The sequence below is a fragment of the Papaver somniferum genome, chromosome 4 (genome assembly GCF_003573695.1).
Source record: "Papaver somniferum cultivar HN1 chromosome 4, ASM357369v1, whole genome shotgun sequence".
NCBI lineage: Eukaryota > Viridiplantae > Streptophyta > Magnoliopsida > Ranunculales > Papaveraceae > Papaver > Papaver somniferum.
In genome coordinates this window covers 12,175,585-12,187,339 of record NC_039361.1, presented here as the reverse complement: position 1 = coordinate 12,187,339, position 11,755 = coordinate 12,175,585, and the positions used below count along the sequence as shown (strand labels likewise).

The window sequence follows — 11,755 nt, the reverse complement described above, 5'->3', positions numbered from 1 at the left end:
TATGAAGTACAGAATTCTACGAAGTCACACATAATCGCAGAGTTTCTTGCTGAATTTCCTTTGGAAAAAGACTAGGGCATAGAGGAAATGATGGATGTAGATAAAAGCCGGCCGGATCCTAAGGATTTACTACAGGAGAGTCATCCCAGGTGGTGGGAAATATTCGTTGACGGATCCTTAAACAGTTGTGGAGGAGGAATAGGGATAGTATTTACTTCGCCCACAGGGACCAGGATAGTGTTATGCTTTCGGATGGAGTACAAAGCAACTAATAACGAGACTGAGTACGAAGCAGTGATACAAGCTTTAAGGATTACGATAGAATTGGGATTAGACGAAGTACGAATTACCAGTGACTCGCAGCTAGTGGTGAAGGTATAATGCAGTGGATCCGGTGATGCAAAGGTATCAAAAACTTGTGAAAGAATATTCAGTGAAGATATGAAGCATTATTTGGAGAAACATAGGCCGACACAATAACAGACATGTGGACACCCTTTCTTTTATAGCCTCAATGATTAAGGATCCAAAAATCGGGCATATCATGATTGGACGGTTAATGCAACCCTCAGTAAGCAGAGAGGAAAGGGAGCCTAAGGTGATGATCATAGAAGCAAGGGATATGGAAATAAGCAATGATGATTGGCGCTCCCCCATCTATAACTATTTGATGAAAGGAGATCTTCGAAGGAATCCTGTACATGAGATCGTATATGGGTCCGATGATGAGATGCTTGTCGCGGAAAGAGGGGATAGAAATCATGGAATCAATTCACTATGGGGACGCTGGTAACCATAGCGGAACCAGGTCACTAGCTCCCAAAACCAGGACACAAGGGTACTTTTGGCCATACATGCACAAAGACGCGAAAGATATCTCCACGAGATGTGAAGCATGTCAGAGATTTGGGAAAAGGATACATGCACCATCCACGAGCTTAAACTCTGTGTTGAGTGTATGGCCCTACGCCATGTGGGGAATAAATATCGTAGGACCATTTGTAACTGGGACAAAGCAAAGGAGGTATCTGATAGTAGCAACATATTATTTCACAAAATGGGTGGAAGCCAAATCCCTGCAGCACACGCAGATGGAGACGTGTATGATTTCATTCTTGAGCACATTATTTGTATATTTGGGATACAAGTCTTGATCGTTTCGGACAATGGGAAGCAATTCGAAGGAGAGAATGTAAGAATGTTATTCAACGCATTTAGAATTCAACCCGGGAAGTCGACTCCGCTATACCACAGAGCAATGGTGAAGCGGAGGCTACAAACAAGACAGTAGCAACCACATTGAAGAAAAAGATGGAAGGTCATCATAAGGGATGGTGTGAACAGATCCCAAACGTGTTATGGTCATATAGAACCACTAGGCGAGATGCAACGGGAATGTCACCCTTTTGTTTAACATATGGAGCTGAGGCGGTGGTGCTTGCTGAAATCATCCTTCCAACAACGAGAAGAGAAGCATGGGAGAAAGGGATAAACTCGGATTTGATTCTAGCAAAGTTAGACGACCTTGAGGAGAACAAAGAAATTGCGCTACAACATATGACAAATTACCATCAGAGGCTGTCAAGGAAATATAACAAAAGGGTAAAATCCCGAAGCTTCATACCCGGAGAGCTTGTGCTACGAGAAAAGTGGATCAGGAGGAAAGTTAGATCCTACATGGGAAGGCCCTTATATCGTGAAAAGCATAGTTGGCAATGGAGCGTACGAGTTGGCGGATTGTGAAGGGAAGGACACCGTCGAAGAGGGAAAGATAATATATGGCGAGATCGAAAGGCAAGATCAGAAACTAGATCATCCCTGGAATCCCGTTTATATTAATAAATATTACCCGTAAATGTAAGTTATGATGCTGAAAAGGCAATAAAATGTGTAGTTGAATGGAGTTTATTAATAAAATATCTCTTCAATGATCAACTTATATGTGAGAAAGATCTTTGAAATATGCGAAGAAAATTCACGAGATAACCAAATAGAAATAAGACCTCACATTAGGAGGCAAATAAAGCTCACGAAATAAGAAATTTCTAGGGACACTTAAAACCTTCTCCTAGGAAGGCTGAGAATCCACGGCATGCACCCTAGTTCGCATGAAAGTGCAAGAGGCAAGACCTAACGCATGTCGTGAACAACTCTTAGAGAGATAAGCTAGGGGCAATGATAATACCTATCCGCTGAGGGTCCCTTTTATGATGGCCTTCAGTAAGGAGTGAAAAAATATGACCAAGGCGCCGACGTATTCGGTTGAGCAGCGGGTGCCTGGGACGTCTGGAGCGTTACTGGCCATGTTCGTATGGCAAGTCTTGGATATGATGCATTCGATCCCAAAGAAACGTCACTTAGGGTGTGACTTCGTAACCCCAAGCCATATTGGCGAAGGTAATAAGAAGTCACGAAAACAACTGAATGTCATAATAACTGGATGGGAGGAGATCAACATGCATGTTCGAGTTAACCTCCTTGAAGGGGCAATCAGGAGGAATATAAAGGGATGGCACCCTCCAGATTAGGGAGTTGTGTGACCAAAAAAGACGGCAGTGTCATGGGACTAACATTCATGAGAATGGCTAGACCTGTCGCATTGTCGTGGAGAAGAATAAAAATAAATGTTAAAACGAGGTAGATGGATTATTATTCGCAAGGGTAATAAGCGAAGATCCTTCAAAAAGGATGAGGCATAATAAGACCTTAACTAGGGGGCACAATATGACCTCGTAGAGCCACAAGTAAAATACAAATTTGCTTATCATAATTCGCGGCCAGACCCAGCGACGAAGTTAAAACAATAAGTAATAAAGGCTAAGCAAACAAGGTGAAAATGAAATTTGACTTGTGCTTATACTTTTATATTCGACTCTGTCTTGATCATCTAATACTCAAAAAGAATAAGAAGCAAGTATATACTTTTATATTTTATGTTCTTATTTAGCATTATCCTCGCAAGATATACCAAGTATATCTTTTCCAAGTATACTTGGCTAGATTTATAGTTTTTCCTAGTGCACCGCTCGCAATTAATCATAGTTGATATTATACTTGTAATAAAATATAAACATTGGAGATATGAACGTTGGAATTGACTCTGTCTTGATCAGCACCGCTCACACTGTTTAACTTAACTTAAATTATCTTTTCCAATTAATCATAGTTGATATTATACTTGTAATAGGAATTACTCCCCTTGATTTGTATTTCATTTGTGGATCCCCAGTGGAATAGGAGAGTCGCCACCGTTCGACCAAGACGAATGGATACCAAATAGTAAATGGGAGACGCTTTTTCCCCCGTTTATGGATTCAGAAATACCTGAAATTAAAAAACAAGTGAAAGGAGCTGGGATTAGATGTTCAACGTTGAAGCTTTTCCTTAACCAACCCAGAAACCCAGAGCATGTAGATGACTGTCCTGAACTCAAAATGATGTTTATCTTATGGGTACTGAGTCATACATTCTTTGCAAACTTAACTTATGTTGCTCGTGTTGGTTGGCTTCAAGCATTAGAAGATCTTAAAAAAGCACCAGATTCTGACTGGGGATCTGCAACTTTAGCAGAATTGTATTGTGGGTTGAATCATGCGTACATGGGCGGAGATAACTTCACTGGTTTCTAGGGCATCATAGAGGTAAATATCAAAATTATCATTTTAAAATTTAAATAGTTTTTATGAGAAAATGTGGATTAAGTCAAAATACTAAAAGTATTGAGTAATTTGAAGTATTGGTGGTATACCTACTTCCGTGTTAGTTAACCAATCCTTAAAGATGATAGCCAAAGATTTCCAATGTTGGATATGTACATCTCGACCAACTTAGAGAAGGGAACCGACAACGACATCTCGAGTTCCAGTTTTGTTCAGAGGTTTCATCAGATGACTCGGAGCCACAACAACGTCGTTGTTCACCCTTAATTGATTTTCCTCAGTATGGTGATGATGTTGGACAACGTGTTCTTGATTATTCTATGCGTAGAGTTGTGTTTTACACTCCACAATTGGATAGAGGGGTTTGGTATCTGGGAGAAAGACTGCAGTACCAAATGCAAGGTATATGTTCAATTGCAATTAACCCTCCACGACAGATGCAAACCTCTGGATCAGATTTTGATCGGCTGAGAAGAACCAATTGTGCGAGCTATGAACTAAATAAAGAGATTAATATTAGTGAAGCGGCGTATGTCAAATGGTACAAGTCGATTGCGAAGCCTGTAATTGGGACACACAATATGCACATCTATGGGTTAGATCTCCCAGTGTTATCACGCTTGTCCCATGATGGAAATATCGTTCCTCGCCAGCCACCTCCAAAAGAGCCATGCTTTATGACTTACCCCACCACGGGTGCAAGTTCTTCATCTTCACAAGGTGATCCAACCAGGATCCCCATTGTTTCCGAAGGTATGGAAAGTGATTATCCTTACAACAATGTGACTGCCAGTGGTGGAGAGTTGAAGAGCCAACTGAACGATTTGTATTGGCTGACTCTGCAAATAGGGGCTACACACTTGGAGGTGTTTCGGAATTATGGCCGTTGGAGATATGAACGTTGGAGATTCTATATCTCACACCCGCGTTGATAGGACCAACGCGCGTTTATAGGTCCAACGCCAGAGTTTGTCTATCCAACGCCCGAGTTTGTCTGTTCAACGTGCGCGCTTTTTCTTTAAACTCCGGCGTTTGTCTCAAGCAAGAACGCACGCTTAGTTATCCAATGCCCAGTGCTTTAACATAGTGGAAAAGCCAGTTTGGTCGTCCACCTGGATCAACAAAAAAAAATTGTTCATTCCCATAGGAATTGCCCTTACGCAGAACCCTACCCGATAGAGCACAGGTCCAACAAATTATAAGTCCGTAAATAAACACTTACGTACCTAGTGTAACTACTGGAAATCCAGTAGTACACCCAAAAAGAAAAGTAACCAAGATCTGGGACATGTTAAGTAATATAAATTAGAAAATATTTACTGATGAATTAACCAAGGAAACAAAATACAAGTTCTTGAATACAAGGAAACCCTAGTCTCACTCTCTAAGGTAAGCTCTCTCCCCTATCCAAAATCCCGTCTTCCATGCCTTGCCCAAGGACTTCTATTTATAGGCCAATTAACCCTAATGGTGTACAACTCATTTTACTTCGCTACGTTCTCGCGGAGTTGCTTTATACTTCGCCCATACCATTTTCCATAAAAAATTTCCCCTTCTTTCGCTGACAATTCTGGGTGTTGTCGGGACACCTGTCTCTTTTCTTGCCCGATAATTTACTTACTTCGCAGGTTATCTTTTTATCCAAGTTAGCTTACTTCGCCCATATCTACTTCGTGGTTGGTATTTCGTAGGGCACTCCATTGATCCTTCGTAGCTTATATTCTCCTATTGAGTTACTTCGTCCTGAGACATTATCTCGTACATGACTTTTACTTCGTCAATTAGTCAATAATGGTGACTCTGACTTGATTTGACAAGTCACTGACGAAGATTTTCGGGGCACGGTACAAGATCTTTCGACAGGATCCTCGCGTCTTGATCCCTACGCCCACTATCTTTTCCAAGTATACTTGGAAAAGATATACTTGTAGTTATTTATTGGAAACTAGGAGAAACTATAAATCTAGCTGGAAAAATGATAATGATAAAACATGTTACCTCCACTATGGCTAACTATCAAATGAGCACTTTCAAAATACCAAAAACAACCATTGGAGAAATGGACAAGATCCAGAGAAGACTTTTTCTGGGGAAAAGAAGAAGGTAAAAGCAAAGGAATTTATGCAAAAGCTTGGACAACTGTTTGTAAGGATAAGAAGAAGGAGATTTGGGAATAGTAAACTTAGAAAAACTCAGCACTGCTATGATATCTAACATTGGCTGGAGAATGATGAAAGAATCAGACACTTTAGGAGCACAAGTTATGCAAGCAAAATACTTCCCTGAGGAAGACATTATGCATATGCCTACTAAGCCAGAACCCACTGACTCATGGGTCTGGAAAGGTATCTTATCTGGAATTGACAAAATTCAAAAGATAAGTACCTGGAAAGTGGATAAAGGAAACAAAATAATATATGATCTGATATCTGGTTTTTAAACCAAAAAGAACCTCTAATCAGGCCTCCAAACTGTAATGTAAACATCTAAAGAGTAAGTGACTTAATAGTCAATGATACTCAATGGAATTAGGAGATTATAGCTGCTCTTTTCAACAATGAAATAGCAAATCTGATCCTAAACACTGAAATCCATAGTAATCTTGAAGATGAAGTAATCTGGCCACTTACCAAGAATGGGAATTTCATAGTCAAAACCTTATATAAGGAATTGAAAAAAAAATAGAGATACCCATCAAGGCAAAAAATATTGGAACACATTTTGGAGACTAAACACTAGTCATCAATTAGATTATTCCTTTGGAAGGAAGCTCACAACATAAGGAAGCTCTGGAAGACAGCTCACAACATCCTACCAACTGGTGCAAAAATAGGAAAAAATCTCACCTACATTGAAGATATCTGCAATATTTGCAATTGCCAAAGGGAGACTCTAACCCACCTTTTTATGAATTGTCCTCTTGTTATTGAAGTTTGGTTAGAATTAAGAATTAAAACTGTTTATGGAAGACACACTGATTTCCATCTATGGTTAACTAATCTCCTAGAGGAAAAAAGGAATCTAAAGGATACCAAAGAATGGGTTGAGCTTTGCATCACTAGACAGGAAGCTCAGGCCAAAGACAAGAAGAATTTCATGCATATCAGCTACAACAAAAAAGTTGTTGAGACAAAAATTATAGAATTCAGAATGCAATGGCTTCCACCACCTATCTTTACTCTCAAACTAAATATTGTTGTCTACTTTAATACTCATCTCAACTGCTATGGTATTGGATTAATTCTTTATGATTTCACAGGGGAGTGCACATGAGCCCGAAGGTTTGGGCACCTCCAAGGGAGCAATGTAGAGATAAATCAGATGGAAGCTCATAAGACTTTTGATTGGGCAGAAGAGCTGAGAAGAAGGATAGAAATTGAATCCAACTCTTGCAACCTCATCAAGCTGTCAAGAAAACTTCATGTTGAGCAGATGCACAAAATATTTAAACTGAAGACTAGACCTACCAACTATTTTGAGATAGCTGAATGGAGCACCATAAACTCAAACCAAAACTCTATGGCTTTTAATTTAGCAAAATTAAGTTCTATCTGTAATAATTATAGACAGTGGAAAGGATCTACGATCCAAAGCTTGTTACCACAACTTAGGGGAGATTCGAACTCTCAAAATGGAGACTGGAGACTCTCAAATGATTCTTAGGACATACTGTCTGAGAACCAAAATCTCCCAATTATTTTGTACTAGCTTTTCAAAAACTAGATGTTCTCCTTTTCTTAAAAAAATAAAATAAAATAACGTTTTGTTCAATTTCAAGCAACATTTCTTTTGGTATATATATTATGCATGTATAGAACGAAAATACCAAGCTTATTATAAAACTCAATTAAAATCAACAACCAAAGGCTCTGAAGAGCATGAATTCCTTATTCCAATAAAACTCTGATCGTCACATCTGCCAAAGATTTATTTCTGCTTGATTTTCTGCTCCATACCTTTCGTTTTTGATTTATTTGATTGATTTTCTAATGATTTTCATTCTGCTTCCGTCTGATGTTGATTTTAGTGGAAGAATTGTTATTGAATTTGCAGGAGAGCTTGCTCAGCGAGGACTTAAGTTTGGCATCCCCTACTTCTTCCATTACTTTCAATCTTAATTTGGACCGTATAAATAGAGAATGATGAAGTTTTTCTAGGGGTTTTCATAACTATTGGTTATTCGAGGGCTAGACTTCATGTTCCCCTGTATGAACCAAAAAATCCACTCTCTTACGAGGTACCTTTCTGATAATCCCTCAAGGAGGCATCTCTCAAATGTCTGGGAATGCGAGTCAGCTTCTTCTAGAGTTCTCTTAAGAGAAAATTGGGAATATGCTCCAAAATCGACTGTTATCTTGGGTATATTCTCCAAGATTCCAGTTTTTGGGAATATGCCCTAAAATAACGGTTTCCATCAAGGAACCGTTAAATAGTCAATTTATCGTAAATGTGTCTCAACTTTCTCTTCAAGTTATTCGAAGTATTTACTGTCGAATATGTTTCTGAACCTTGTAAAGGTGTAAGTATATAGTATATTTTTCTTTTAATTCACATGTATTGACGGTTTTGGATGGAATTTTGGACGGTCGAGACATATTCCCAAGATGACATCCAATTTTGGGACATATCCCAATTTTCCCTTCTCTTAACGCACTCTGGTAAGATCTACTATGCCTGATCATTCTCAACCTTGGGTCAACTCTGCATATTTCGTTTGACAATTTTTGAGCAACTACACTACTTTCCAGACAATTCGTCGGTCCAGCTAAAGTTGCGGTGCTCGCTTCAATTATAACGAGTGTAAGGTTTTGCTGAAGAACATTGGCCCAAAGGTAAACACCACCAACATTCTTCTTCTCAATTCTAGCGATGACGCTTGGCTAAAGTATATGCAGCTATGGGTTAAGGGTTTCATCTCCCATTTTCTCCCACCACCTCCATGGGTACGGCAATGATAAGGTTTGTTCATGGGATCAATACCCAGCTGTGCCAAAAAAAAATGTAAAAATAAATAAATCATGATTCCTCTCGTGGGAAAGGTCTGGTCATTAGCTATGAAAGGCTAACTTGCCGTAACACATTGATTTAACAACAAATTTGAAGTCACATTCTAACAAAAAAGGCTCACGTGGAGTAAGTCGAAACAATTTCACAAAATTGGTTAAAAAGACCAAAATCAACAATTTCTGGGTGAAAAAGACATTTAGATATTGATATTGTTTAAATGGACAAAAATGTAAAAATGACCAGGATGTAAACAGTTTCATCCTATCCATTTTCAAATACTTTTTCTTAATTTTAATTTACATCAGGATGCATCCAGTTTCATCCTTGTTATTTTTTAAGTTTAAGTCAGGATGAATCCAGTTTCATCCTTGCTATTTTTTTGGTGTCCATTTCACCCATAATAATTTTTACTCGTCCATATGAACCATGTTTTAAAAATATTTGGACAAATGACCAATTTTCCGAAACAATATCAGGATGGGTGCAGAAAGATTTTTTGCAAATGTGTAACGATTAGAGTTTTAATGGAGTAAGGAATTAATGCTTTTCAGAGCCTTTGGTTGTTTGTTTTAAATTTGGTTGTTTGTTTTAATTGAGTTTTATAATAGAGGGAGGATCCATGGACACTCTTAGATGGACAAGGTCGGACAAGATTTGTGTCATTTTTTCCGCAAAACCCAAACGATAATGAATTTAAGTCTAATATTTTGATGGTATATTTTTCTTATAAGACTCTACATTCCTTCAAAAAATGAGCACAATTAGAGGTGTATAAAACAACCATCTACCCCTTTGAATATCAGCCGTTCAAAATTAACAGTTGAAATTAATATTGGTAGATGGTCAGGTTTGCCATCTCGAATTGCATTCATTTTTGGTAGGAATGTAAAGTCTTATAATAGGAACATATCAATAAAATATTAGATTTAAATTCATTGTCGTTTGAGTTTACCGGAGAAAATGGCGCAAATTTTGTCCGACCTTGTCCATCTAAGAGTGTCCATGAATCCTCCCTCTTTATAATAAACTTGGTATTTCCATTCTATACATGCATAATATATCTACTAAAAGAAATGCTGCTTGAAATTGAAGAAAATGTAAATGTAGAAAACAAATGCACGAAAGAAATTGTATGAAACCCCGATATATCTAAATATTTAAAGGCCTAGACAAATAAAGCTCCCACGTTGAATGGTGAGGAAACCCTCGCTTTCTATTGGCTGAAATAGGCCTTTTTTGAGTTTTGTGAAACGTTGGTGAGGATGCTTGGCAATGTATGATTGGTTTAAAAAGAATAGGAAAAAAAAAAAAATTCAATTTGGAATTCGCGAGAACACTTGGCAACGTATGGTTGGTTTAAAAAGAATAGGAAAAGATAAAAAAAAAAAAATCAAAATAAATTTGGAATTCACGAGGACACTTGGCAACGTATGATTGGTTTAAAAATTAAAAACTCAAAAAGAAAACCTAACGTACCGTGTTTGGATTTTATGGAAGTCCAAATTCAATTTGGAAATCAAGTATCTTCCATATAAGGACTCTTTTTTCCAAATTAATATATGAAGGGGAAAAAATCCGCATATTTTTCTGCAAAAATAAAATGAAAAAGTAAATAAAATATACACATATTCTCCACCAATTTAATGTGTTTGATCGCCACACCAAATCAAAAATACATCGCCACTGGGCGAGGCGAAGTACAACGCGCACCAAATCAAAAATGCATGACCACAAAAAGGGGCTAATTCCCGCACACACCAAATAAAAAATGCATCTCCACGGGGCGGGGCGAAGCCCCATGCACACCAAATAAACAATGCATCTCCACAGGGTGGGGCGAAGCCCCGCGCACACCAATCAAAAGTGCATGGGTAGCCGAAGCCCCGCGCACACCAAATCAAAAATGCCTCCCCACGGGGCGGGACGAAGCCCGCGCACACCAATTTAAAAGAAATAAAATGCACTGTGCGTAGCACGGGCACAAATCTGGTATATTTGAAATAGTGAATCAATAAAGGCCTAAGCTAGCAAGAAAAGGTATATGTGTACCTTCCTTTTATTTCATATTCCTTCAAGAAGGGAAGGGCCATGTGGTGAAACTAGGCTCTCCACATAATGTAGTACACTAATTATTACCCCATTGGTACCGTGGAGATGCACCTTTCTAACTCTTTCGTTTGCTGGGTTAAATAAAACAAAAGCGTCTCCAGTTCTTATCAGAATCTGACCATCCTTGTGAGACCATATCAACTTCGGATAACATAGCATGGTGATTGTATATTGCGATATTGTGAATTTCTTAGTCCAAGATTCTGTCACACTATAATTCTGCATCACCCATACATCAGTACGGCCACAATCCATAATAACATCAACTAAGGAAAGGCAGCCTTCCCAGAGTCCAACACTTTTATATACTTGAGGAGCTAATGGAGTAATTCCTTCAGGAAGCGGCACATGAATAAGTTTCTCATTGCCAATATTGAAAGCTAGTATAAAATTAAAGAAAGTGTTACTGGTAGCACCGAACCAATGAAGAACCCCGTTAACAAGAACACCGTCAGTGTTTCCGGTATTAAAACAGCGAGAAAGATCAGTTTCAATAGTTTTCCATGAATCCGATCTTAATGTATATACAAGAATTTCAGTCGGAACCATATATTTTTTCAATTCTTACCAGCTTGTAATCATCAATTTTACGATCATAGCCAAACCCATATTTGGTAGGGGCAAACGAAATATCACACGACGGTGTCACTTTCTTATATTCTCTAGTTGCCGGATTCCAAATTACATAAAAGTTTTCATCCTTATCAGTACTCGCAATATGATTAGTGATACCTAAGCAAATCAAGCCATTACAAGAGCCAAAAAGTGAATAATTGTCTGTCCCTCATATTCGACTGGGCAGTCTATTTCCATTGCTCCTCCAGGATTGCATGTAGGTTCCCCTGATGAAGCTACTATTGAATTGTAATCAATAGAGTTTATTGTTGGATTCGCTTTACAACCGACACACATGAGATGAGGGTTGGTAGTCTTGATACTAAGATCTAAGTGATTCTTAATAAATTCTGGGCTAGAAATCA

At 38.4% G+C, this 11,755-nt stretch overlaps 1 protein-coding gene across 1 annotated transcript; it reads right to left on the bottom strand.

Moving 5' to 3' along the window:
• Window positions 1-4,718: 4,718 nt before the first annotated feature.
• Window positions 4,719-11,324, bottom strand: LOC113272010 (F-box protein CPR1-like). The gene is made up of 3 exons (XM_026521927.1): window positions 10,827-11,324; window positions 4,886-4,940; window positions 4,719-4,771 (listed from the first exon to the last, which is right to left on the bottom strand). The coding sequence occupies exons 1-3, from the start codon at window positions 11,322-11,324 to the stop codon at window positions 4,719-4,721; spliced, it is 606 nt and encodes a 201-aa protein (XP_026377712.1).
• Between the last annotated feature and the right edge of the window lie 431 nt (window positions 11,325-11,755).

Coding starts and splice junctions, on each gene's coding strand:
- LOC113272010 (XM_026521927.1), bottom strand. CDS start 11,324: ATGGTTCCGACTGAAATTCTTGTATATACATTAAGATCGGATTCATGG. Junction 4,941..10,826: donor CAAACGAAAGAGTTAGAAAG/GTGCATCTCCAC, acceptor AACATGTCCCAG/ATCTTGGTTACTTTTCTTTT. Junction 4,772..4,885: donor ATTTCCAGTAGTTACACTAG/GTACGTAAGTGT, acceptor TTGTTGATCCAG/GTGGACGACCAAACTGGCTT.